Source organism: Tauraco erythrolophus, chromosome 13, assembly GCF_009769465.1.
Source record: "Tauraco erythrolophus isolate bTauEry1 chromosome 13, bTauEry1.pri, whole genome shotgun sequence".
NCBI lineage: Eukaryota > Metazoa > Chordata > Aves > Musophagiformes > Musophagidae > Tauraco > Tauraco erythrolophus.
The window spans coordinates 20,927,078-20,953,694 of NC_141477.1; the positions used below are offsets into that span (position 1 = coordinate 20,927,078).

The 26,617-nt window shown below is 44.1% G+C and overlaps 1 protein-coding gene across 1 annotated transcript in view; it reads right to left on the minus strand.

Moving 5' to 3' along the window:
- Positions 1 to 11,284: 11,284 nt before the first annotated feature.
- Positions 11,285 to 26,617, minus strand: part of TRPC5 (transient receptor potential cation channel subfamily C member 5) — a 64,987-nt gene continuing 49,654 nt past the window's right edge. Inside the window, exons 7-10 of the mRNA XM_009977884.1 lie at positions 14,786 to 14,992; positions 14,569 to 14,610; positions 12,740 to 12,829; positions 11,285 to 12,019 (exon numbers count right to left, since the gene is read on the minus strand). Coding sequence (XP_009976186.1) covers positions 11,285 to 12,019; positions 12,740 to 12,829; positions 14,569 to 14,610; positions 14,786 to 14,992 — 1,074 coding nt within the window. The remainder of the gene's footprint in view (positions 12,020 to 12,739; positions 12,830 to 14,568; positions 14,611 to 14,785; positions 14,993 to 26,617) is intronic.

The following is a 26,617-nucleotide window of genomic DNA, read 5'->3' on the forward strand; positions in this document are numbered from 1 at the left end:
CGAGACAGCCTTGCTTTCTTCTACACAAATGGTCATCATCGCTAAGTGTTGGTGTTTTATCTTCTGGTATTAGTATGTCTCCTGAAGCCAACTTTTGTTTTTTTTAATTAGAAACACTGACTGATAATTCTGGTATGGAGTCAAGTTTTTTGCATGTTTTTGCTTACCCTTCTAGTAGCTGAATTACTTTGCATTAGCCATGGCTATCGTGTCCATGTTGGACATGAAATATACATTAATTAATATAATAATATATGTAATATGTGGCCAGTTTATAGATTTGATATACAGAGGTACCTCTGTGGCTTGATACGTACGTTTTTGCCAGTTCTGTTTAGACTCAAAATGAACTGTTTGAACTAGCAAGCAGGGGCTGTGGGGAGCAGTCAGCAGCGTGTCCTGGAGCTGGTTGATGGACGCTCTCCGTACGTCAGGAAATACCTTTTATTAACAGCAAAAGAGCTTAGAACAGTACAGAAATTTAAGTGAATGCTGGAGTCTTTTATCTTCAGTTCTGCTTTCCAGAATTGTGTTGCACTACAATAGCTCTACATCACTTATTAGAACAGCTGCCAAAAAAGCTACAGCTCTACCTGAAACACAGCTAACCTGCTCTGTACTTCAGGTGTTTCCTCATCTGGAGATGTCTTGGCCTGGCTGCAGCATCCCTGTACTAATAATAATCTGAGTTTTGTGGTTCAGTGTTCCACTGGCTAATTGCTACAAAACAGTTGCCTGTTCAGAGGCTATAAGATAATTCACGTCAAAATTACGTAGAATTCTGGGGGTTTGTTTGAGAGGAGTTTTTTTTTGTTCAGGGGTGTGTATATGTGTGGTCTGCAGGTGCCAAGATACAGGCTCAGCGTCTTTTTTTGTGGGGAACCCAGTGTCAGCCTGGTGATCACTCAGACTTGTTTACTTTGGCACACTGTTTGAGTCTCTCTTACAGCTTGGTACCACACCAGTGCTCTCGGTTTTTCACGCCGAGCAGAATCACAGAATTGCTGTGAACAGGGGATATAGCTTGCAGCCATAAGTGTATTTTATCTTTAAATAGAAGCACAGAAAAATCCATGAGTATGGATTTCTATTGGGAACAATTATTTTCCTTCAGATTGATTTGGTTTTGTGGGGGTTTTTTTCATGTCCTTATTGGGCTTTTTGAAGTACGTTGTACAGTAACAAATTTTTAAAGCAAGAATTTGATCCTGAAATACTTTTTCATTTTTTTGTAGATGGGTTTTCAGCCTTTAAAAGGGAGAACAGCAGAGTCCTGCAGCCAAGTCTGTGCTAGTCATGCTTGCCCCTCCTTTTCCACACCATGTTTTTATGTATGAAAGGCAGGGGCTCAAATTAAATTAACACCTGAAGGTTGTGCAGGAAGGATCCATGAGCTGGCAGCGCCACGGAGTGCTCTCTTTAGAGGGGAGCAGTTCTGATTTCATAGCCCTTATAAACAGCGTCGGAGCCAAGCCTCTTCTCTTCTGAAGGTGCAGGATGGAAGAAGCAGTCATCAACCGTAGTTGCTGTGCTTTGGGGTGGGAGCTTCATGTGTTCAAGTCTGTCAGTCCTTCTGAACTGCTGCAAGTCTTCTGCCCTTGGAAGGAGCAAGCAGGCTTTGATCTGACTGCGTTTGCTTGCAGGTTGCCAGACACCCGAGTGCCCTTCCGTGCTCTGAGCACCGCTCCCTGCACAGTAAGGTAGCAGCATGGGATTTTGGCAGAGGTGCCTGGGTCTTGCACCAACACATGCACCAAGCCTGCGCCCTGCTGCAGCCAGGAGGGAGTCAGGAGTGCTGCCCTCCTGCTGCGTGCCCCGCTCCCCCTCCTCTGTCCCACGCCCTGCAGCCCTTCTCTGCAGCGGAGCGATGCCAGTCCTGCTTTTAATCTGTCTGCGTTGACATCCGTTGCATCACTGCGGGTCGCCAGAGGCACGAGTCTCTTTCTGAAGTCCTTTGAATTGCAAAATCCATCTGTTATTGAAGATGATTATTATAAATACTGTAGAGAAGAAACACGCTGATTCTGCCTGCCAGCAGCATTTGCCTGCTGGGCTGTAGCTGGCTATCGCTCCTGTGCTCTGATTTCCGCTTTGTCACGTAAGAACACCAAACCAGTTCCTACAGCAAAGTGGTTTTTAGCTCAGTTGTTTTACTCTTTGCGTCAAGTTCTCTCTGCAGTGCTGCTGGAAACCTTTCTCTTTTATAAAATTACACCATCAAAGACTGCACTATGTAGGGAAGATACTCAGCATATAAATCCAGACCCAGACTTCCAAGTAACTGCTTTTTTTTTTTTTCATAAGGGAGAAAGATAAAACTCTTAGACCAGAACTTTATAGCTTTGGAATAAGATCAGGGTTTATATCTTGCAAGGCAGGCCTGTATCTAGAAACTCCTACACATGATCAAGTCACTGCTGCTGACCAGATTTTGCAGTCAGCTGAGTTGTGGCCAGTATGAAATAGCTGTGCCGGTACAAGCCACGGGCTCGGAGCACGTACACAGGCAGCTGCTGCAATTTAGTCATCCGTTAGGCTCAGTTTATGGCAATACTTTTATTCTGGATGCAAAATCTTGCCTTCCCTGGAGCAGGTGAACGTTTTGCCACTAGCTTCAGGGTGCAGGCGTTTACCCCGAGATAAGGGTCCTGCTGTTCTCACCGCTGTGATGACTGCTTGACTTTGTTGTTTTGGAGAAAACGGTGTTTTAAGAGGAAGTGAAATATCCTCTAATGTTGAAATTAATGAACATCTATCTCCCTCTACCCTCTTCTTTATATATTTTTCCTGTTTCCTTCCTATTTGCATTTTCTAATCAAATCTAAAACTGTGGTTTCTGAGTCTTTTCAAACCAGTACTTTATTAATATTTGTCATAGTTGAAAGCAAAAGGTGTGTTAATGTTTGCGGTGATTATGTGAAAACGTCGTTTGTTACTTTTCAGGAAGCACATGTAAGAGGGGATAAAACATACTGCACAACTTCTTTCCCTGCCTCCTGTCTCCTTCCTTGGTCAAATCTGGTATTTTCTGCTGCAGCACATCTGTCTCCCTCTGCAGGGACGGCTGAGGGGATGGAAGTCATTTTCAGGTGCAGTTGGGTTCCCGTTTCTGGAACAGGAAGCATGATTGAGGGTGCCTTAACTTTGAACTTCTGGGCTTTCCAATGTGAGTGGGAATGTGCACATCCAACTTAGAAATGTCCTTTTCTATTAAAAACAACAAGAAAAAAGTAGCCTTCTGTCTTTATGTAGGTGTTTAAAATTCTGTAGCTGTGGATCTCTGCAGTCCTGGGCTTTGCTAGAGCTTTCGGCACAGACTTATTTCTGTGTGTGTCCACATTATCTCCCTTGAGCAGGAATCTCCTGCAACTCCAGGAAAGGAATATTGCCATTGTTTAACATGAGGAAAGTCTTGTTTGGCTGGAGGCTTGACCAAGAGCATCTGGTAGTTGATGGAAACCTTTTGAAATGTATCTGTGTGCCTCCAGTACTTTAATGAGATTTGCTTGGAGGACAGCTTTACATGAGCTAATAATGCTAATACAGATGCACACTGTTGCTTGATGTCTCTCTTACACTCCCGCTGTATATTCCAGCGTGGCTGGCGTAGTGGTGCTGATGGAAGGGAAGAAATTTGGGGATGAAATTGAAATGGAATTACACTTACTCACACTCCTTTGTACAGAGTAATTGCGCTCATGCGGTGCGTTTTATTTACCAGCGCTTCCAGTGGTTTGCTGTTTTCTGTTGTAGACCGGATAGAATGAATGTTTTTGGATTATTTTTTTTTTTTTTCCACAGCTAGGTGTTCAGCTCTCTCCCATGAACACTTGCTCAGGTTTGGGTGGCTGACTTCATTGTAGGTAAGCAGGGCTGTGCCATGTCTTTTTTATGTAAATATCAGTATAAGCCTCTACAGAATTGGGGCCCGTCAGTGCTCCTCTGACAGCCCTTGGGAAGTTTGTGCTGAACATGATTTAAAAAAAACTATAAATTGTCAGATCCGTTGCTGTTCATAACTGTTTATTATCAATAGGCAGCTGGAAATGTTACATCTGAAAAGGTAGAAACACCTTGAATTTCAATAGGCTTACATTTTTGGGAAAAAAAATTAAATGCTTTTTATTTTTTTTCAGTTTACAGTTAAGCTAAAAATACACATAAAATAAATAATTTTATTTATTATGTACATAGTTTCATTTTTACATGTTATACGAGGGTATGACATGGAGTCTGCACTATGGACAGAAGAGATGCAAGTAGAAAAGTACATAAAACTAAGCAGTCGTTTTTGCTTTTTGCTCTTTTTTTTTTCTCCCCCCCTTTCTGTAGGGGTAGCAACTGGCAAATGCTGAGGTCCCTGCTCCGTCTTTACATATGCAAAATTCTTAAAACATCTAAAAGCTCTTTTGCCTGGAAAAGGCCATCAAGTTTTTGACCAAAACAAAAACAAAGAAGAAAAAGAAAAAAAACAACCACCCACAACCCTCACCTTTTCTATCCCATGAAGTAAAATGGCATTTTAAAACATGCTCAGGTATGAAGCTGTTTCTGTGGTAGCTTTTTTTTTTCTTAATGAAGATTTAATTTGCCATTAAAACCCGATTGCTAAAAAAACTGTTTGCAGAGTAAGCCCAGGTCTCCAGGGCTTGCCGTATAGAAAATAGAGGACTTAAACATCCGCTGCTATCCTTTGCTTCTCGAAGATCCCTAGTCCTCTAATTCCCAGACCCACCTTATAAACACATTCACTAGTTTTTAAACAAGACTGTACAATACCCAAAAAATAGCTAGACCAAAAAGTGCCCCCTTGCTCAAAAGCAGCTATTTATAGTCAAAAGGCATTTATTTCACTCTGGTGGCTGAGGGTATCACAGTGTTCTGTTGGCTGATGTGCTAGAAGGGCAGCTCCTCGATTGCTCACCTCTTGTCCGAAGCACATCGTTTCTTCTGGCTTAGGAGTTACTGCGGATATGGAGACGCTTTAAATGGGAGAGGGAAAAAAATATCCCCCAAATAAACAAAATAAGCCATGCTGAAGGAGGCCATGCTAGGCAAGAGGAATGGGCTGTGCTTATTTCCATGGTCGGTGAGCCATCGACTGAGAAGGGTCTGGGTGTAGAGAAAGAAGAGAACTGCAAGAGCAATTTGGCTTTTCAAATCGTGAGTGGTTTGAGCTATGTTAGGGGGTTTCTATTGCTGTTATGGTTGGGGTTTTTGCTTTGTTTTGCACATCTTAAAAACAGAGCAGATAAAAGTGTTTCCCTGAAGCATAAAATACTATCAAACATTCAGAAGATAAGGGTCAAATGCTTCTGCCTTTTAAATATACTTTTTAGATAAAACAAGTTTCCCTTTTAAAACAATTGTTCTTGGTCATGAATTTACTCCAGAGCAGTTCTGGGTGGAGGCAATTATGTGAATAGTATATAAATGACTTGTTTGTAAAAGTCTAATGGCCTGAAATGGGGAAGGAAGTAGTGTGAAATGAAATTGAATCGAATGACAGATTTTTAGAAAATAGGCTAATGTGGCTAGCCCAGAGTGCTCCCCGCCTCCAAAAAAAATAAAAATCCAGTACGGGATTGCCTTTCTAGTTGCTAGTTTTATAACTGAAAACTACAGGTTATTTTGGTAACAGTTTATTTTGGATGCTCTTCCAGTAAGCTGATTTATTATTCACTGTAGTCTCACCTATTCCAGTTCATTTCACCGTTACATGAAGGAGTCACTGATGCCTCCAGCACACCTGGCCCCGGCCAGGCTGCGGTGCGGGATGGCCAGGGAAGTCCCTCTGGTGAGGAAGGGTCCTTGCAGTGCACCCACCCCAAAACCAGCCCCTGATAGTTTCTAGTTCAGTTAGAATTTTCATTAATTCCAGGCAGCCCTGGTGGTTTGGATGTTCTCGCTTATTTTTTGCCATTCTCTTTGACTGTGGAATTGCAACGGAGGTGGGAGGGTGATCCTGTTCCTTCGGATCACAGCCCTTGAGGCTGCACAGAGCTTCCTCATGGACAGGTCTGTGGGAAAAGTGTTAGCACACTGCAGGACAAGTTAACTGGTTGAAGGAGAACTCAGCCAGAAATTAAACCAAGATTGCACCTCTTCCTGGTTGACCGAAATATGCTTTTCCTTGGGATTTTGGCCTTTGGAAAAGGAAAGTAGAAATACCAAAGCAAAGCTGAGAAGTCCCAGGGGAACTGGGGCAATACACTTAATGATGTGAGAGCAGCAGGTGTTCATGTAGTTTTCTAACTGCTAGAAAACCCAGCAGGAAATCAGATCCTTGCTTACACTATTAGTAACTGTCCAACTATCTGGTGCAGGTACCCTGCAACTGCCCGCGTTCCCGGAAGGGAGCTCAGCGTGCCTGTAGTGCCCTCACTCTGCAAGTCAAACCTTAGAGCTCCGGTAACTCAAACCAGAGACCTGTATCCTGAGTAAGCACTGAAGAAAAACAAATTGTACCTACAGAGAAATCGGGGGTGAAAAGCCCCCTCGTAGGCACACAGGCAAAAAACCAACCAGGCAGCTCCAGCCGGGGCTCACTTTGCCCCAGGGCATTGCCCACCCTCCTGGGACACCTTGTCACCTGCATGTCTTGCTGCCTTTGCCAGGGATGGGGTGAAAAGTGAGGAGGTGATGACAAGTGGTGAAATTTTCCTATAGCCCTACTCTAGCATCCTGCCGTGTGCATCAGTGCTGGGCTGCCTGTGGAACCTCCCGTGCTTGGAAGCCTGTTGCATCAACTAATTTGAATCTCTTTAAAAGGTAAGGGTTTATATTTATCCATCAATATATTTATTTAAATACTCTTAATATTTACAGTGGCTGTTTCTGCTAAAAATTATATTACATGTACCATCAGAAAAAGGATGAAACAAATACAGTGAGGTGACATTAAAGGTGAGACAAAAATCACAAAAGCAAGGGTGTTAAGAGTTTGGGCTTCCAAGGTATGCTGCTCCTGCTCTGTCTACTGCAGAAGTCCCCTAAATTCCCTTTGTGGGGAAACCATACTAGTTTTCTACATGGAAAACTGTTGTAACAGACACAGATTTAAATCCTAACCTGAATTAGTTGTAAGAAAATAAAAGTACATACTACTGCTACGAATATGAACTACTTACTGTATATAGCGCCTTTAATTTGAAGATCTGAAAGTGCTTATAAATAATGAACTAACCCCCCCTGCGAGGTAGGTAAGTATTATTATCCCTGTTTTACAGATGGGGAAACTGAGGCATTAGAGAGGTTAAGTGACTTGCCCAAGGTCACGGGTGAGTCAGTGGCAGAGCTGGGAACAGACCTCAGCAGTCCTGTTCTCTAATCCTGTGCTCTGACCGCTGCGCATGCTTCCTCTGTAGGGACCCCCTATAGAAATACTCGAGTATTTACATATATACCAGTAAGTGAACAATATACAAATGCAATTATCCAAATAATCTGCAGAGATATGTCAGTTAATTTCTTGTTTCTGAAACAACTTCTCTAATCTCTGACCTGAGTACAAACACCTCCTAGCTCTACGTCATATTCTTATCCCTGGATGTTACTTGTTACCTCTTGAACTGGTGATCCTTTGTTGATGTGCTGCTTTAAAAAGCCAGGTGAAAATGACACTGGGGATGGGAGGTGAGAAATAAAGCAACTTCAAGATCAAGAAACCTAAAGAATGGGCATTGAGATTTCTTACTATTCCTAATTTCAAATTCCTTGCGTATGTATAAGGATTATTATTGAAGCCCACAGAATAAAGGCCAGACATGTACCAGCTGGGACACAGCTGTGCATCTTGAACCCAAGCCAAGGAAAAGTTTAACTCCTCATAGGAGAAGCTCGAAGTGTCCCATCAGCTCCTACCCTGGTTGCCTGCACAGACAGCACGGGGTAGTTCACTGGTTTCTCTGAAGGAAAGAATAACTTCCACTAAAACATGTTTCCTTTTTGAGCAATTGAAAATGGAAAAATGCTAGTGAAATCCCAAATTCTGGGACTGCAAGTGAATTAAAAAAAAAACAACAGGTTTTGCTTATGAAATGTATTTTTCACAAGATACTTTAATTTCCCTCCCCTGAAGCTCCTCTGTTTTAAAGTAATAATAATAATTCTCTAGCTGCTATAAAGTCTGTTGCTACCGAAGTGGATGCATAGATGCAATCATACAGAATTTTGCCTTTTGGGGACCAATTTGACAGTTTTGCAGACTCCTGGACACATGTATTAGTCACAGCCAAATCGAATATTTGTGTTAAATTCCAAAGTCAGCTCAAACCAGCTCAGAGCTGGGAAGTATCTGAGTCATGAAACAAATCCCAGGGGAGCCCCAGCCAAGCAGCCACGTGACGTACCTCTCGCCTTTACATATTATGGAGAGATTTTTGCAGCCTGCTGCATCCCTCATGCCGTTCCAGCGTGGCAGTTCCCACCCCTGCCCTTTCGGGATGCAGCAGGGGAACATGACTCAACGCAGTCTGCACAGGAGAGATTTATGCTGCCCGGTGTCGTTCTTACATTTTTGGGGGCACCACTGCGGAGTTGATTGCGTTTCACTTTGTTATTTGTACCTGTTAACGCCGTGCTGCATTTGAATGACACAACATAATCGTCACCAGTAGCAGCATCCTTGCTCTCCTGGAAAACTGTCCAAGGATATGAGCCCTGCTTCTAGCCCAGCCTCAAACTCAGTTGATGTAATCTGCATAACCCTACTTGAATTGTTTTCATTCTTCCTCGTTACGCAGGAAATACCACACAGATTTGCTGGCCCCATGTCAAGTAGAGTTCATAAACTGCAGTGTGGTTAGGTGAGGCATAAAATGATTCAAACCCTTTCCTTTATCCCCCGTAGCAGCTCTTGCTAATGTTCCATCTTTCCTGAAAAGTGCTCCATTTGGTTTATGACACTGCAGGACTCTTACTGTGAGCTGCTTTGAGAATTGCTGTCAGTTGGTTCTGACTGCAGCTCTCGCTTATCGATGGATGTGCCCCTTCAGAGACAGGGGTCTGGATTTCTTCATGAATGATCAGCAAGGTGCTTCTGACCCTCAGATTTTGCAAGTCTTGTGTAGTGCCAATGTCAGCTTGCTCAGCCTTTCATAAAGGAGGAAGAGATGCAGTTTTCAAAGACCACTCTAACCCTGCAATTAGTATGAAAGCCTGAAATCTGTTGATACAAAACTGCTTTTCACTCTGCCTTAACTAACACAGCTAGAGGCTTAAACACTTTGGGCTTTTATACTCATGTTGGTAACAACACTGGTGGTGTTTATAAGCAAGGAATACAGAAACGTTTTTGAGTCTCTGCTCCCAGTTGCTGATTTTTCTTGACACCAGAGCTGGTCTGGAGCCCCGGTCCCCACCTTGAGGTCTGTACTGAAAACTTCCCGTGAGTCCCATGTGTTGGCATCTGCAACTCTGCTACAGGAGCTGGCTGCATCCTTCATGTTGATCCCCCTGATGTAGGTGTGCTCCATCATGACCTTCACGCAATGCTGTGTAAGTGCCCAAAGGGAAAACCCACAAGGTGGTTTTCCTTAGCAAGAGGAGGGAGCCAGGTTTAAAACTCAGGCAGAGTATCCAGCTGCAGGTGTCCCAGCATCTCTTCTCTGGGGCACTGCTGTAGTGAGAAATCCCTTTCCTGACCCTCTGTGCTGCCATGAGAGCGGCTCCTGCCCCTGGTAGAATCTGACCAGTGCCGATGGTAGGTGCAGATTTTCCAGCGTTATGCTTTTACAAATGCAGTTCACAACCCAGTTCACAGAAGAAGTGACTTTGGAACCACCCTTGGGATACACTCCAGCTCATGTAACCTCTCCTGGGAACAGAGCCTTAAGCGTGACTGCACAGCTCTGTCATAGGGGAAGGCCATTTCTGAGCTCCCGGTCAGGACTTGCTTCCTCCAACAAAGCAGCTGACTAGAAACAGCTCTGAAGTCGTGGTAAGTAAGTGCCAATCATCTGTGTTTCTTAGCAACATCACAGAAGAAAGTTCAAGTATCACATTGTTTAAAAAAAATAATTAAAAAAAAAAAATCACTGTTAAAAATTCAACCATTTTGCCCTTGCTGGGGTTATCTTCTGCTGTCTCTGATAGGACAAAAGCAGTGACATCGCTATCCCTGTCCAGACACTACCACAATGGGGAAATAAAAGAGAACATCCACTGCTGCACTCCTTTTTGTTGCACCTTAGAAAAGGAACTGCAGAGACTTTCCAGGCTGCCAGGTGCAGTTTGAGCTGCTCTTGCTTCGGCTGCTTCTCAGAAACGCAGCTCAGGCCCAGGGAAGACGATCTCTCTTAGCACCTGCCATATACCAGGAGGATGGGTTTCTTCCTGAAGCCTGACATCCATCAGAGAGGCAGCAAAAAATGAATGCAGCAGTGGAAGTAAGATTAGGAATATAAAAAAAAAACCAGAGCTCGAGGGGTGAAGTGCAAGGGCAAGGCTCAGGGCTGGGTTTTGGTTCAGCCCATTAGAAATGAGAACCACACTGAGGTTTGTGTTTCAAGCAGCCACAACTGGTTATGGATCAGTTCATCTACACAGGAGCTGGTACCAAGGCCAGGTGCCGACTTCCACTGTCAGCCTAACTGGAAGGTCATTCTCATTCCTACTGGGGGAATTTCTTACAGGAATTAGGTAAATAAGCAATTTGTAATATATTGTAGCTGGATGATCAAAGGGGTCTCATTCAGTTGCAGTTTACAGTATTAATATAATAAACCACCTGAAAAAGACACACACAACTAAAAGAATCAGAAGTCATATTGCTTAAAGAAAATGAAAAGCCAGTTGTAAGTCGAAAACCTTTCTAAAAAGATTCTAAATATGATTCTCAGCCTCCTGCTAAGCTACTGCTCACCAGCTGGTTGTGTTGATGAGGAAAACTGAGCAGGACGCAGAGCCGCTCGTGGTGGGTAGCAGCAGCGATAACCCAGAGGTGATGGGATGATGATGATGGGAGCACTAGAGAAATCCTTTATTTGGCCACCAGCATGTCTGACATCTGTGGGGTTTGAAGACTAAGGCTGCATCCAAAGGGATTCCTGTGGTTTATAGTGACCTTAAAAATGGTGAAACCTTTAGTGTTTGTGAGTGTAAAAAAAAAAAAAAAAAGTAAATAGGTGCAAATGGCTATAAAATAGGCTAATGTACGTAGTTTTACACTGTTGTTTTTTTTTTCACCTGTGGACAGAAAGGAAATAGTAACGCTGAATCAGATGAGAGCAAACAATTACAAATAATTGGCTAAGTTTTCCAGCGAGTGTTAAGATAGTTTTACTTATAGTCGAGTTGTAACGTGATCCTCCTGCCCGTCCTTCCACTGGTTCATAAACAAGTCACAAGCCTCTCCCCAGGAATCAAACACATCCTCTGACGAGTCTATAAGTTTGGAATTAGAGGAACAAATACTGGAAGCACAGTGAAGGGAGCTGGTACAAACCATAGGGCACTCCTTGCTCTGTCCCATAAGTCTTCTGTTCCCACTGTAGTCCACCTCATTGAGGTTAATTTCACTTTTGGAACAATTCTCTTCTTTCTCTTTATCAATCTGAGAATATTTAATGTCTTTCCACATGTAGTGTGGCTGAATAATTCCATCTGAAATAGTGTACATGGGTTCTGAATTTGGTTCAGGTACGTGTCCGTTCATCTTGGAGAAAAGCAGGCCCAGTCTCTTAAAGGACTCCTTCTTGGAGCTGGAAAGTCTCTGAACTCTATTTCCATTTCGGACAAAGGAGCGCTTACTGATCCCATTGCTTTTTGGCTTCTCCTCCACCATATCGATCCCAGACATCGTTTTAATTAGCGCAGATACATTGAAGTCCTTTTTTTTGTTGGCTACATTGAAAGACACGCTCTTGGCTTTGCATTTTTCTCCAGCACCATCCTCAGTTGTTTCATCCTTTTGGGACACCTCTGTGCTGCTGGTAGAATAACTTCTCCGCTGGGGCTTCCTGTTTCCTAAGAGGTCAAGAACTTCATAGCGAAAACTTGAGATGTCCTGTTTTAATTCCTAGGGCAAGAGGAGAAATGAGTTACACTCAGCAGCTTTATCCGGGACATGAAAGAGTGATCACATTCCCTTGGGAGAGCTGGTCAGAGTTATGCAAATGGCTGATACCAAATCACACTTAGAAGAATATCGCATACATCTTCATTATTCAGGGAGACACAAAACCCAAATGTATTGGTAATCCTGAGAATTGGGAGACCTTGCAAGATCTTTGTCTCCAAAGGCTGTGGAACTGGCCCTCTTGACTAACCCCCTCTGCCCAGTCCCCCCAAAAAAAGTCAAATCAGACAGTTATAGAACAGAGAAAACACTGCAGAAATTTAGAAATATGGCAGGAATCTGGTTTAGCTGATAGGCCCAACTTTAACTTTGTTGGTAAGTGTTCTTCGTATCCAGGAATCCAGACTCATCCTTTGGCTCTGTCTGGGTTAGGATTAGGAATGTGATGCTGACTTAAATCAGATGCTTCATTCCTACCATTTTCCAACGGTTTTGTCTACGTAACATGTTGTATATTAAAATCTGGGACGTGATCATATGAGAAGACAGTCAAATAATAACATTCTTTGCTCAAAAAACGCCCACATGCACATCATATTCCCAGCTCCAGTAATAGTCCTATTTCCACAGCAGGTTACAAATCATCTTAAGTTAGTGCAAACTCTGCAAGTGGCTACTTGAGTAAATATAATAAATTATTATTAAGGAATAATAAATTACCTTGAAATTTTCTTCAGTTAAACCTTCATTGGTTTTGGAAGTTCTTATCATTGCTGCGACGTATCTTTTCACAAGATTTCTTATCACTTCCTGGAATAGGAAATAATAAGAGTGATTCAACTGCTGGCTCAGACCAAACTCTGCTCTTACTGCCTTTCACCCACTTCTTACCGACAGTGGCTGTCCTGACACTGCTGTCTAAAAAGAAAATCACTCAGCATTAACATTAAAAATTCTTTTAAACAGAACAAACCTTTGAAAAGGGTTATACACCTTCCATCTTGAATGCTCAGTTGTTAACTACAGCAAGCTGGTATTTTGTACTGGTTTTGCGTACGTAGAAGTCATTGAGAAAAAATTCTTGATGTTCTTAAATGTCCTCAAGGTATTTAATCTCAGCTGCTGAAAGTTTTTAAGATGACCCATCTCATGTGTATATGCTGGGTGTCCTGATAGGCCGAGTTTGCCGTTTGAAGATTTTTTTATCGAGGAGTTGAAAGCTAAGGAGGGTCTGCTGACAACAAATTACCTGAAGAATAGCCAGGACTCCATGGGGCAATGCACATTCCCATTAAACCAGAGCTGCCAGCTGCCTGGGCGTTCCCTAACAGCAGGTTAGAAACTCCTTTCAAAGCTGCTGCAGCGTCTGAGGGCAATGCTGGAAGGACTGAATCGCACCCTCAGTGACTTCTCTAAGGGCTCTCCCTCCTCGTTGTTACCGTACAGATTTTTGGTAAGATGAGATGTTTTGCTCTGTGTTTCTGTACCTCCTTGCTGGCTTTATATTAGCAAACTGGTACTTTTGAGCTTGTGCTTCTATCTGTGCCGGCCAACATACACAGAGGTTGATCTCTACATGCAGAAGAGACTACTTCAGACCTTCCCTTCATCTTCCCATTTCATAAACAGGGATAACAAGTCTGAGCAGCACCAAGCATGAAGATGGTCTCTGCACCAAGGTTTTACTGGGAGGTTTTTTAAGAGCTACCACTGTTGGTACCCATAAGCTGTGCTGTGAAGTCAGAAAGTACCAAATGTCTGTTGTCAAAGGTGGCTAAATATGTTAAACATCAACTTCAGATAAAAATACTCTCTAAAAAGCAGGAGATGTCTTAAGGATGACAAATTACTAATGGCTTTTAACAGTATAGCTGAATGTACCACGTAACGTTCTGGAGAATATTTTTTCCTTCCAGCATGCCCATGGCAGGTGGTTTGGATCTAGATGATCTTTAAGGTCCCTTCCAACCATTCTATGATTCTATGCTCATGTAATACAGCACACTGAATTCAAGTTCTGAAACTGGTGGTTTTAATACAATTGCATCCCTTTGTAGGTTGGCTTTATTGAGTACTTGATGACAGGCAGGCTGAGAATAAGCAAAACCAGCAAAATTCAAAACAGGAACCATTTGTCCTTCCTGAGCTGTCCGAAACAAAAGAAAAACCCAACCACTGTTTGAGTTAGAGATGCTTTACAAGAAAGAGCAGGGAGGAACAATTCAAGAGTGTGTAAAAATGCTGCAGAAACAGTTTTAATCAGGATGGTGTGACAGCCTGGTCCCTCTGATGGCAATGGGGATGTCACCTTTGACTCCAGCAGCCAGACTGATACCTGGCAAGTTTTCCACTACTTCAGAGGGGGTGAAAGGCTAAGAGTGATTTAATGAACCATCCCACCCCTAATGAGGAAATGTTTTAATCCATGACAAGCAAAATCCTCTTAGAGGAACCAAGACACATTCTAGAAGCAAGCAAGAATCGAGGTATTAGAAAATTAGCAGGAAGAAGAAACAGCAAGTAAAAACTTTATGTGCTTAAGAGTTTACCTGGTAATGTTGATTCTGAATCAGGTTGTCAGCGTGCCGTTCCTGGAAAGAGAAAGGCAGAGATATGTTACCTGGTTAGTCCTGTCTTTTAGAGCTCCTGAGGGCTCTTGGAAAGTTCCAATCCATCAACCTTCCACTGCCCCAGCAGTGGCTCTCACCATCCTGAACACACACAAGCACCTCAAAAAACGAAGTATGAAACCATGTAGCTCCTTACCGTGAATGTTTTGAGGTTTTCGTGTCTCTTCTTTTCATTGTCAGAGTCATTGCCTGGGCACAGCTGATTGTGAATCCACTTGCAAAGGTACCAGACTGACTTGGGACTTGGGACAATGTTAAAAGGAGGGGGCAGAGTGGCACCTTCATCGAAGTAACTCATCCAGAGCTTCGTCCTTGCAAACTTCCACTCAATATCTGCATGGTCCTACAAGAGAAGGAAAGAGACTATCAACAGCTCCAGGCAGGCTTTCCTGGAGCAAATGCCCACGGCTGAGGAGGTGATGTGAGCAGTAAAGGATTTCTCCAGCTGCAGGCAAAGCAGTATCGCTTCTTCCATCTCCTTTGCTGGGGGTGTACTTAAAAACCAGTGTGAAATGTAGCTAGAGTGTAAAAATACCAGCCACTGAGAAATGAGATGATAGCAATATTCAGCAAAAAGAATTTCACATGCTAAAGCCTGGCTTCGTCCTTCAGAGGCTGTGCTTATTCACCAACACAAGATGCAAGAAAACACATTTCTTATTTTGCTTTTTTGCTAGCGCTTTTAGCATCACAAACCGTTGTTTCCCATGTCCAAATCCAATGAATTCTCACATTCTTCCCTGGAAAAAGATCTTTCGTAGTGTTTTTTGATTCATTTGGTTTTTAAAGCATCCATTAGTTCAGCTCTTATAAGAAAGTGACACATTTTATGTGTGCTGTATTTTAAATTTTGCCTCTGCATTATCCTTACACAAAACGGGAGAGATTTTACTGTTTGGTTTTTTGAGTTTTTTTCATTTATGTTATCACCATGCTAGCTTGCTGTGCTTTAGTGTTTTTCATCTCAACAAAGTAAAGGTAGAAAGTTGATAGCATCGTTTTACAGCTGCACAGATAGGTACATGGTCCATACAGTCACCAGGAAAGGAAAACTGAGTCTGTGCAAGACATGGACCTTACAGCCTGCAAAATGGTGATCCCCAAATCCCCAGTCTAGTCTGTGGAGTCAACAGGCTGTTCTGCCCAGGAACAAGTTTCATATTCCCTTCAACATCAGGGCAGAGACATCTACCTACAGCTTGGATTCAGAGAGATACTGCAGCTATTCAAAATGGATTTCAGGCTGTTTTGTGCTAGTTTTAAAGTTAAAAAAAAAATGCCACTGTTTTGTACGTTCTGCAGAAATTCTGACATTAGACAGAAAAGGAAGGAAATAGTTTGAAGCCGTCGAGCCAAGAAGTGCTGAACACAGCTTACAGTAATACACTGAATTTAAATGGTAAATTTGTGCATTGTTATCATTGCAGAATATAGTGCTAAGCTGATGATGTTTTAGCTGTTCAGCATTTACGTTACCAGTATCTGCCATGAGATTAAACCAAAGCCGTGGTGATCTAGGCTAAGAAACAGCAGAAGGTAGGTGAAAAGAACAATGAGGGATTTTAGGTTTCCGAGGAGATTTCAACCAGGTTGGAACAAGCAGTCTTCTTGAGTGAGGGATGCTGAGCTGCAGGGCAGCAGCTCGCAGAAACAGGCACTGAAGTGTAGGACAGGGAGTTTAATAAAACATGGCTGAGCATCATGCCCAAAAAATTACTCCACTGGCTTTCCGGCTGCGCTCCAGTGCTCTGACACGGGTAAGATATGCTCACATTTTGACAGTGAGGTGCAGCTAAACTCCATTTTAGTTGTGTATTCAAATTATGTGCAGTTCTCCATTTCAAACGACTGCCTCAGTGGCCCAGGAGCACATTAGTCTCTGCAGATGGTCTGAATCAGCCCAGAACACTACTACCCCCTGCCAGCTCACCGAAAGGGCTGTTTTCAAGCCGTAGGTAGACTCAGAGAAGCAGCCTGCAGTGCCCCTTTTTGCCTCATGCATTATCAGACCCCGTAAGCAGGGAAATCGCAGCATCGCCGTGAAGCGTTAGAAGCTGATGCTGGTGGAAATGAAGTTCTGGGTGGTAAAAAAATGCAGTTTGCTGCAGTAGAAATAATTGCCACCAAAAACAACAACAAAAAATCCCGCTCATTTTTTCCTAATTTCTTTCTGCCCGCAGACTGCAGCAAGCTCAGCAGAGCCAGGGGAGAGCAGGACAAGCTGGTGGCATGCAGCTGCCGTTCCTTCTTCCCAGACTCTGGGTTAGTGCTTCCAGCTCCACAACCAGCCCACAGGACGACTCCTGTCTAAGAGCTGCTCAGAGGCAGAGCTGTCCCAGCCTCTTCCAGAGGCAGGGCTGGCTGCTCCCTGCTCAGTCCTAAAGGCTCACTCCTGCCCATCTTTCTACCTCAACATTTCCTGGCCTGGGCAACTTCAGTTGAAGCAGTCCTCAGAAGAACGAGGAGCGTCACAAGCCAGGTGAGCCACGGGTGGCTGGGGAGGACACGCTGCCCACGGGGCAGGCAGGAGATCAGTTATCTCTGGGTAGAAAAGGGGCCTGAGCTGCAGCTTTCTGTGCTCCCTCTGGACATGCTCACTGCCAGGGAAAACCCAATGGTGGCTTCATCTCAAAAGGATGCAGACAAGAGGTGTGTTGCTGGTTCAAGCATCTAAAGCATTCCGTAGGGGAATACCTGCATGAGACCAGTGCTGAGTTAGCCAGCCCTGCTGTGAGTAAGCCTTTCTCAGGATGTGCAGGCAACACCGAGAGCACTATCTGGGGCAGCTGGAGAGTTTAGAGTAAGGCAGTAGCTGAAGGAGAGTGCAAAGACCACTGTTTTGGATAGAAACGTGTATATTTTAAGTTTTTTGTCTATACAGAAGTAGGCATAAATGTCCTATTGAGGAGTCAGAAGGGAGAGGGTAGTTTGGAGAAGGTTATAAATCCACCCTTCCCTTCTGCAAAGGTCCATCAAAGGTCCAGTGTCAGTGGTGGGGTAGGATCAGGTGTAATGACTTGGCAGCGTTTTATAAAGAGGGCATGTTCTGGGCAGAGGTGATTTAGCAGTGAATGTTGGATGCTGTTTGCAGAGGAGGAGAAGGCAAATCTATAGCTTGGGGATTGCAAATTAGTTTCTGGGAAGGAAAGGAAGAAAAGAGCTAAAAAGTTTTTCTGCACAGAGGGTTTTCTTTTTGTTCTTTCATTTTGAAATAGCTTAAGGGGACTACGTGGGCTCAACTGGGGGCTGAACGCAGGCGCAGGGCAGCGCTGCGAAACTTAGTTTCTTATTGGGGAAGTTTTGCTGTTGGTCTGAACAAATCCCTGTTGATCTCAGAGTGTCTGTGGGTGAGGCTGGTGGATGCTGCCTTCTGCCCCACCTGTGTTCTTCCTGTGCAGTCTCAGTCAACAAGTGCAATATCACCCCTCTTAAAAGACAGACCCTCTGTACAAAACTATCTTTTCTTTCTCTCTCTTTTCTGCTGCCGTGAATTCCCCAGGGTTTACAAACTCAGCCTCTCAATTATTCACCGTGATGTTTTCAGAACCTGAGCAAATCAGATGAGAGCTCCTGGCAGCAGTTTTGTGTTGGAAATACAAAGCAAAGAGACATTTCAATTTTACTGAGAATGTCTTTGTGTGCCAGGAAACCACCATGTTCTTGGTTAGAGCTCTCTTTAGTGCTGTAAGCAGTGAAATCTGCACACAAAACTACAGCCTTCCTCACTCCCCTCCCTGTGTTGAGCACCAAGAGTACCATCAGCAATCTTTCGATACCCAATCCAACCTGAAGCACTCCTGAGTTACAGCCAGTGCATCAGTCATAGAATCACAGAATGGTTTGGGTTGGAAGGGACCTTAAAAATCATCTAGTTCCAACCCCCCTGCCATGGGCAGGGACACCCTCCACTACACCAGGTTGCCCAAAGCCTCATCCAACCTGGCCTTGAACACTTAAGTTGTTGTGTTGGCTGTGAACGTGACCCAGTGGGCCACCAGACGCCCTCCAGGTTTTTGGTGCATCTCCCCAGTGACATTTTTGGGAGCTGCCTGAGTCTGAGCCTGCTTTGCATCAAAGCTGTTGCAAGGATTGCACGTAGGTGAAAACCCAAAGCGAGCTTCTGAGTACCAGTGCAGGGAGAGGCCAACCCGAGGGCCCTTCCCTTGCTCAGCCCGAGCCTGGCCACCACGCACCAGGCAAAGCTTCACAGCGAGGGATGAGCCCAGGCCTGCTGCGAGGTGATGCTGCACTAAGCCACTGATTGTTACAGAGATGACCACAGGAGATGGTGCGTTGGAGCCCGCTCCTAGGGACAGCCAGCACAGCCAGCATGCATGCGCCCTGCAGCGCTGCGCCGTGGCGAGGAGCTTCGAGCAGACCCGCTGTGCAGCAAGGACAGGATCCTCACAGACCTCTGCTGTCTCATACAGTGCTCTTAGATGACAACTTCTTGGTAACATTTATAATAAGCTAAAGAAAACGCATCCACTAGCTTTGCAAGTGTGACCTCGTTGCTTTAGGAATTTAAATCCAAGTTTGGATTTCACTGTCCTCTTTTTGAGCTTCTGTTGCTCTTGCCTTTGTTCTTGTCACCATTTTCTTTTAAGCATTTCTCATAATTTCAGCTATAAAACGCTCTACTTCTTAAGAGGGCTGAACCCTCAAGCTCAAAGAACACATGAGCTCAAAGAAACCAGCCCTCGGTGCTTCTCTGTAAGAAAAAAAGCCTGTATCACTTACTATCACAATGCGAATGTGTCATACTGGCCACAAAATCCTCTTGCAAATCTCTGCCATTTGAAGTGAGAATTAATCTCCCATAAAGATTTCCCCGCGGGATCGCTGCAGCCATCTTACTGTAGCAGTTGCGAGGATTTTCTAATTCAGTTAAAGTGATGTATTCACAGATGTGCCAGATTTTAAATAATTACCTGCTACACTAATTATCCAGGATAATTCAAGCATTAATCTCCATCTTTATCTCTGTGTAGGAAAGCTGTTGTTTACATTTTGTGAAATGTTTTCCATAAAGATTTCCATCACCATCTCCTTGCTGAGCCATATGGTTTAGATCATAGTTTGCCAAATAACGGCCAGCTTCTCAGCCGGTACTGACCCAGCCCGCAATGGGAGACTGTTTCAGGTCTCTGTATGAGATGGTTACCACTGCTGCAGCCTCTGGATTCCTCAACCTCTTCACGTGTTTGGGATTTCATCTGCCTTGTGGCTGGAAAGCTGATGGAGGAAAACGCTGTTACTTTTAGCGTAGCACATGGGAGCTGAAGCACAGGGCTGTCCCATGGGAAGCCTGCGGCATCTCGTGACTCTTGAATTAGCATCCCTGGAAGCACTGGGATAGTCCTGAGGCTACATTAGCTCAGGGCTGATAGGCTGGAATGGATTATGGCAGCTCCCTGCTGTTGCACACTGTGGTCAGCTCTGGATTAGGCTGGTGCAGAGCCACGGCACAAACACTCAGCTAAAACAGTGCTGGGACGATGGCACCGCTCGGCAGCTGGCACTCTGAGATCTGCAAACTCTTCCACTGGAAAACAATCACAAGATAATCAATTACTTAAGCTCCTCTGTGCTACACAGAGGTGCACAAGGGCTTCTGCCCCTTCCTCTAAGTGCGTTGCTGGGATGCAAATCCTCCCCACGCCCGTTTGGAAGGAATAATATATAAAGATATCTCGCGTGTTCCCAGCCGGCACAAAAAGGGCTGTGTGTGCCTTTCTTGTGTTTTATTATACAAGTCAGTGGGCTAAGCTGGAAATCAGGCTGCTGCCTGTCAGATGCAGATATAGATGGCTGTGACAATGCCCCCAGGACCAGGCTGTCTGGCTGTGGCTGAGCGCCTCGGAAGGAGGCACGGGAAGCTTTCCCGTTGTGTCAGGAATGCTGGCAGAAGCTGGCGTGATTTCTGCATCAGGAGCAGCAGGACTGCTCTCTGCTGCTGTCCCAGGAGGTGCCAGCAACAGCCCCACAAGAGTAGGAAGTGCCCAAGCTCTAGTACTTTCCTCTAGGAAGGAAGGTGGAGATGCAGCGTTCACGTATCCTATTTGCAGCCTATTGGGTAAGGGAGACTCGTTGCCTGAGAGGCACAGGAACTTCAAAGGTGCTTTTTGGCTGTGTAATTAGCTCTGTGGGGAAGTGTAGGAGAAGTCATTAAACTGTATTTAGTATATTTCTATCTCACGTGCCTCTTTATTGCTCTTTGCTAAACCCAGAGCAGGAAACAGCACAGAAAGTACATCAGCAATGGCTTTCAAGCACAAGAAATATACCCTTGTGTCCCCTGGACAGAAAGCACTGCAGAAAAAGGGTCAGGAGAAAGTTAATCTTTACAGAACCTGACACAGACAACTCTTGTGCAGTTTCAAAGCTGTTAATTTTGTAATATGCGTTGGGCAAACTGGTAATAACATCAGCAGAGCTTGGGGGTTTAATGACAAGCTCAGAGAATCGAGCAGCAAAAATCCAAGCAGCCTATTTGAAGTAAATGGTTTCAAAGAAAAATATGTCATAGAAAAAAAAAAGTCTATCAGAAAAATCAGGAACCTACAAAGGCAATTAATTGCATAGGTAACACAGCTGCAGCTGACAACAAATGACTTTGCTTTCAAAGCTGGGGATGACATGCTGAAGGATAAGAACTTAATAGGATCAATCTCAAAAATGATACAAGAAAAATTACTAAAGGAGGACAATCTAGCATTAGGAAAAGCAATTGGAGCAGTCAGGCAACGAGACAGCCAGAGAAGAGAGGAAAGTGCTCTCTAGCACAAAATCACACGCTGCACTGGCAGAGCAGACGGGGTCCTGACCAGCACCCAGACCGTCACACCGGGGACGCTGCGGGGGCCCCACGTGGCTTCCAAGAGGAGCGTGTGGCAGTGCCCTGCGGAGAACAAGCCCCCGGCAGACACAAACCAGCAGGCACGAAGCGAAGGAGCAGCCAGATGTGAGGGAATGCCCAGAGAGCCACGAAGCGAAGGAGCAGCCAGATGTGAGGGAATGCCCAGAGAGCCACGAAGCGATGCCCGTGCATGAGCACCCGACATGGGCAAACGGGCAAGGGCAGGGCGTGCGGTGCGGGCAGCCAGGGGTGTGTGGCGTTTCCTGGCTCCAGAACAGGAAGGGAAAAGGATGTTCATGAAGCAAATACTCATATATAAATACCAGCACTGGGATACAAGAAAAGTGAATTCTCAGGCCAGGATACAGGTGAAGATTTGATTTCAGGAAAGAGCTATCCTGATCTGGTAAAAGGCAGGAGGCAGCAGGACCCTTAGGCGAGGAAATCAAACAGAGCACAAGAGATAAAAAACCCCAAATCAAAATTTTCACATAGCAGACATTTCATATAAGCCATCAATGGGATTGTGAGGCTTAAAAACTTGAAAGCTGGATGAAGATCCCAGTCATGATAGAGCCCATAAAGAACACAGTGTAACAGAGGAAGTCAGGAAGAGCTTCCTTAATTTTGCAGTGTCCCAGGTCCATCACTTCAAACAGATCAAGGAAGTGGCCAGTTCAGTGTCAACAAGACATACAGCACGGTGAGCACAGTTTATAATAAGGACTCCATCTCTGGAGCATAGCCAGAGGCTTGGAAATCATGGAAATGCGGTAAGTCTCTGCTTGCAGTGGAACAGAAACCCACTAATGGCTTCTGAACACACAAGATGAAGCGATCTCCTGGGCGACACCACAGCAGACCTCTCGGATGAGCTGTTGCTCTGACCATCGCCTCCCCAAACGGACCTCCGTACGGCGAGCGGGCTGATTTTCCCAGCTCTGGGGAATCAGTTTGTTTGCACTTGGGAAATGCATGCTTTAGCATCTCTGCTATTTATATCTTCCATGTACAGAATATATTCATAATTAAAATTTGTACTATAGCTCGCAGTGCACCACACTGCACCAAGCATTCAGGTTATAGATATCAATTACCTTTCATCTCCCACCAGCATACTGGATGGAAACAACGAGAGCTAATGAGAAGGCCAGGGAATATTACATTTGAGAAAACCCAGAGAACTGTGGATTGTGCTGGGTTTAGTGCAGTTAAATTCTTTGAACTGACACCTTTTTTTTTCCTCCTTCACTCATATTCCAACAAAGTTCAGTTTTTATTGTAATAGTCAAATAAATCAGAGCAGTAGAAAGGTCATGCAGACAAATAGTTCTCTAAAAAAGCCCCAGCAGGAAGAAACAATGAGAAAGATATCACTAAGGCTTTGTTCTTCCTGCCATCCATTCTCCCTCCTTTATCGCTGCCTGATAAGAGCATCTTTTCATGCTGAAAGTCAGGGAGATAAGGTGCATCTGTGCTGATAATGTTAACTACCTCCAGCCAGGTCAAAATCAAGTAATTCACACATGCCTGTACAGAAGTGAGAAGGTATGTCTAACCCATGTTTTACCACGGCAAAAAAAGAATTTTGCCTCATTCCTACTTGCACTATTTCCAGAATAATATCTTTGATTTTTTTTCTGTATAGCTGGTCAGCCTGGGATTTGACTCTTCCAAGGAAGAAGAAATGCCTTGAAATTTATTGCTGGATTGGTGGGAGCCAGATATGAAGGAGAATCAGGTACTTTTCTGTACCCCTCCTTATTTATTTCTTCGGGGTTTTTTTTGTTTGTTTTTTTTTTTTTATTCCCCAAAAGAAATTAGTCCCAAGAAGAAAACCCCCAGTTTGGATCCACGTGTGAATTTCAGATCCAGGATCCGGTCTGTGCCAGTACAAGGATGTGATTTCAGCTGGGAAATGTGATGTCAGCTGCGACAAAGGTATTTAAAGGTCTAACAGTTTATTTAACTTGTTACTTATGGCCATTTGTAACTTTTAGATCTGATCTCTGATTATGAATAACCACAAAGCACGTTTGATGGTCTCTGCCACTGACTCCTCTGCTACAAAAATGTTTACCGGAATATCTGATCACATCGAGCTGACCAGAAGGGTAGTAACACAGTAAATTCATTACTGGTCTGACCCTGGGAGCTGTTCTCATGTGTCACTGCAATTTCCCTGAATCAAAGCTCTGAGCCTCACTGTATCTCCTCAGGCTTTACAACCTTTTAATGCACTTATATACACAGCCCTTATATCCCTCCCTCAAGTAACCAAAAGAATAACACGATCATTCCCAAGCTTCCATAGTTAAGCAATGAAACCATGCACATGTATTCAGGTACCAAATGCTTTAGTGTTTTGCTCTTTTATGACTGGTCATAAACTGCCTTTCCTCAGCGCCGGAGCGGAGCTGGACTATGGCTGTTACTGAGCCTGTAAAGGTCACAGCACCAGTGGGAGAAGCAGGTGCCTGACCCCTCTGGAAGTCGCCCTGCTTGCACAGTCACTTAAATGCTGCGCACGAGTTTAGCTGCCAAAAATTGAAAAATTGCTCAAAAATGAAAAATCTTTGCCAAACATCCCGATCGTTTAAATATATCCTTGAGCCAAAAGAAAGGGAACCATTATGAATGTATGAGATCGCTCAAGTCTCCAGGTGAATCGTGAGCCGTGCAGACAGCACTGATTCAGGAGATGAAGCCCCCGTTTCTTCCCAGATTCTGAAAGCAGGGTCTGCAGCTGAGGGCAGGGAACAGAAACGCAGACAAGGAGCCACAGCATAGCATCCAGGTTATTAAACGTCTTCCCACTTAATTAGATGGAGTTTTATGTATCCTGTTTCACCTATATAATCAGAATCAACTTATTTGCTAGATAGCAGCTTGTTGAAAAGCAAATCTGTGAAGCACTGGCATCTAAAAAGTCACTTTTCAGAGGATTCTTAATATAGCTGTTCCCATTGCTCAATATCAGGTGAAAGCTCTTCCCAGATAAATCCCTTTTAGTCTTTCACTGCTTTTTCCTCAGTAGTATTTTTCCTTTGTCTTTCACTTTTCCTCCTTTCTTCTGCCATTTTAACAGAGGTCTTCTCGATGCAGAAGCACAAGATAATGCTAATTGAGCTTGTCAGGCCTAAATAAAAGATGGGATAACACAGGGGGCTGCAACCTATGTGGTTCCATCTGGATACTTCAACTTCTATCATGTAGCAAGAGCAAACCTTGCTGCGCTGCTTCGCACGTAATGGGCAGAGAATTATTGACCTGTCATGCGAGGCACTGGTGTGTTAACTACACCCCAGAAAACAGAACCCACCCATATAAATGCCAGCAAATTCCCTGTAATATCTTAAATCAGCCAGAGGTCGTCTACAGATTACAAGCTCGTCTTGTTTTTTACTTAAATGTAATGTTTCTGCTCTTCTGAATAAGCCCCAGAGTGGTCTGGCCATGGTGGTACACAGGGTCAGATAAAGATCTGGGTTTTCAAAGATTAAAAACAACAGAAAGGATTAGCCTTCTGATCCTGCTGACAATACTCCTATGAGCAGGGGTTTGCAGGATTGGACCCTAGGCTGGAGAATTAGCTTTGTCTAGTCTAACAACAGCAGAAAGATGCAGCATGTGAAGTCAGAGCACATCGAGTGCTTCCATTTAGAGGCTCTGCAAACACCAGATGAATATTAACAACTTGATTCAAGTCCATGGGTTATATGTAATTAGGCCAAAGCCAGCAAAAAGACAAACAGTTCTACACCTTCAAATGAATACTTTAGCTTGCTAACAAAAAGCAATTAAGCTGCCTGCCAGTCTAGAGCGAGGCTCCGGGGCTAATTTCACACAAAGGCCTCTCGCTGTATGGTAGCATCACGGCACACCACTGCTGCAGTGTATTTCCCTTCACTTTCAAATGAAAATCTGCTGGGAGTCCCCCACAGCCAGTCACAAGCCCTGGAGAGAGCACCCAGCCTTGGGAATCAATCCTGCTCCTCTAGAGATGTGCTACAGCTATCCAAGAGGGAATGAGAGAGCAGGGGTCCAGCCTTTCTTCACGCGTATCACACTCCATGGGGAAATGTAACAGAAATCTGCCTGTCCAAATGTCACAAAAGGTACCGAGAAAGTTCAGGATAATTTGCCATTTCAATTAATTATCACTGATGACACAGATGAGTTTTGAGAGTGCAGTAATTGAGATCTGGGTAATTACAGTTGCATTGTAGAATGAAGAAAAGACTTGAGCACGTTACCTGCCCCCAGAACGTGGGTTCTGCACATGGGCAGTGACCAGCAGGATGTGTGTGCTGGTCAGCTGGAGCCCCTGAGGGCCATAAAACCAGGGGACAAACGGTGATATTTCATTCAGCCGGCAAACCAAAGAGCCCTTTCATCCCCTTCCTCGAGCCTAGTTGTTTTGCTACACCACAAAAAGCTTCAAGAGACGTTAATCCCAGCTCATATTGGCAACAAGAGTATAACAAGAGCATAATTTCATTTTCTGCTGTATGACAGAGTTAAAAAACAAACACATCTCAATTTCTCCTAAGAAATTCAAATCAGCGGTTCTGAAATGAGGCTTGTGAGATGAACGCTTCCTGATGCTTTACAATAGCTTAGATTTGAGTCCAGGATTTGGAGCTGGCCTTACTTCCATAGCGTGACAATCTGCCACCCAAAACCTGCCACACGCAGGGGCTGTCCAGCTGTGTATCTTGATCTAAGTTTATAGATTCATAAAATTCTTCCTTAGCAAAACCACCAAGTAATAACTGTGCAGGTCATGCAAGCAGAGGAGGTGCAACATTTTTTTGACAGTCCTAAGGGTCATAGATCACAGTAGGGAAGAGAATTTCTACTGCCGTTGTGAATTAAACTGGGTAGCAATGACTGCCATGGTGCTGAGGGAGTTCAACTGGCGCAGAAAACTAGAAGAATTCTCGTTCTTTGTAGATCAAGAAAAGTTTGATACTATTTCCTGGGGGAAATCTAAAGTCATCTTGGAAACAATGTAATAGGGAGCTGGAAAAAATCTTTATATTCCTCCATGCTTTAATTTTTAAGCTCTCTACTCTGCAAAAAATTGAGAAAATTTCACGTACAACA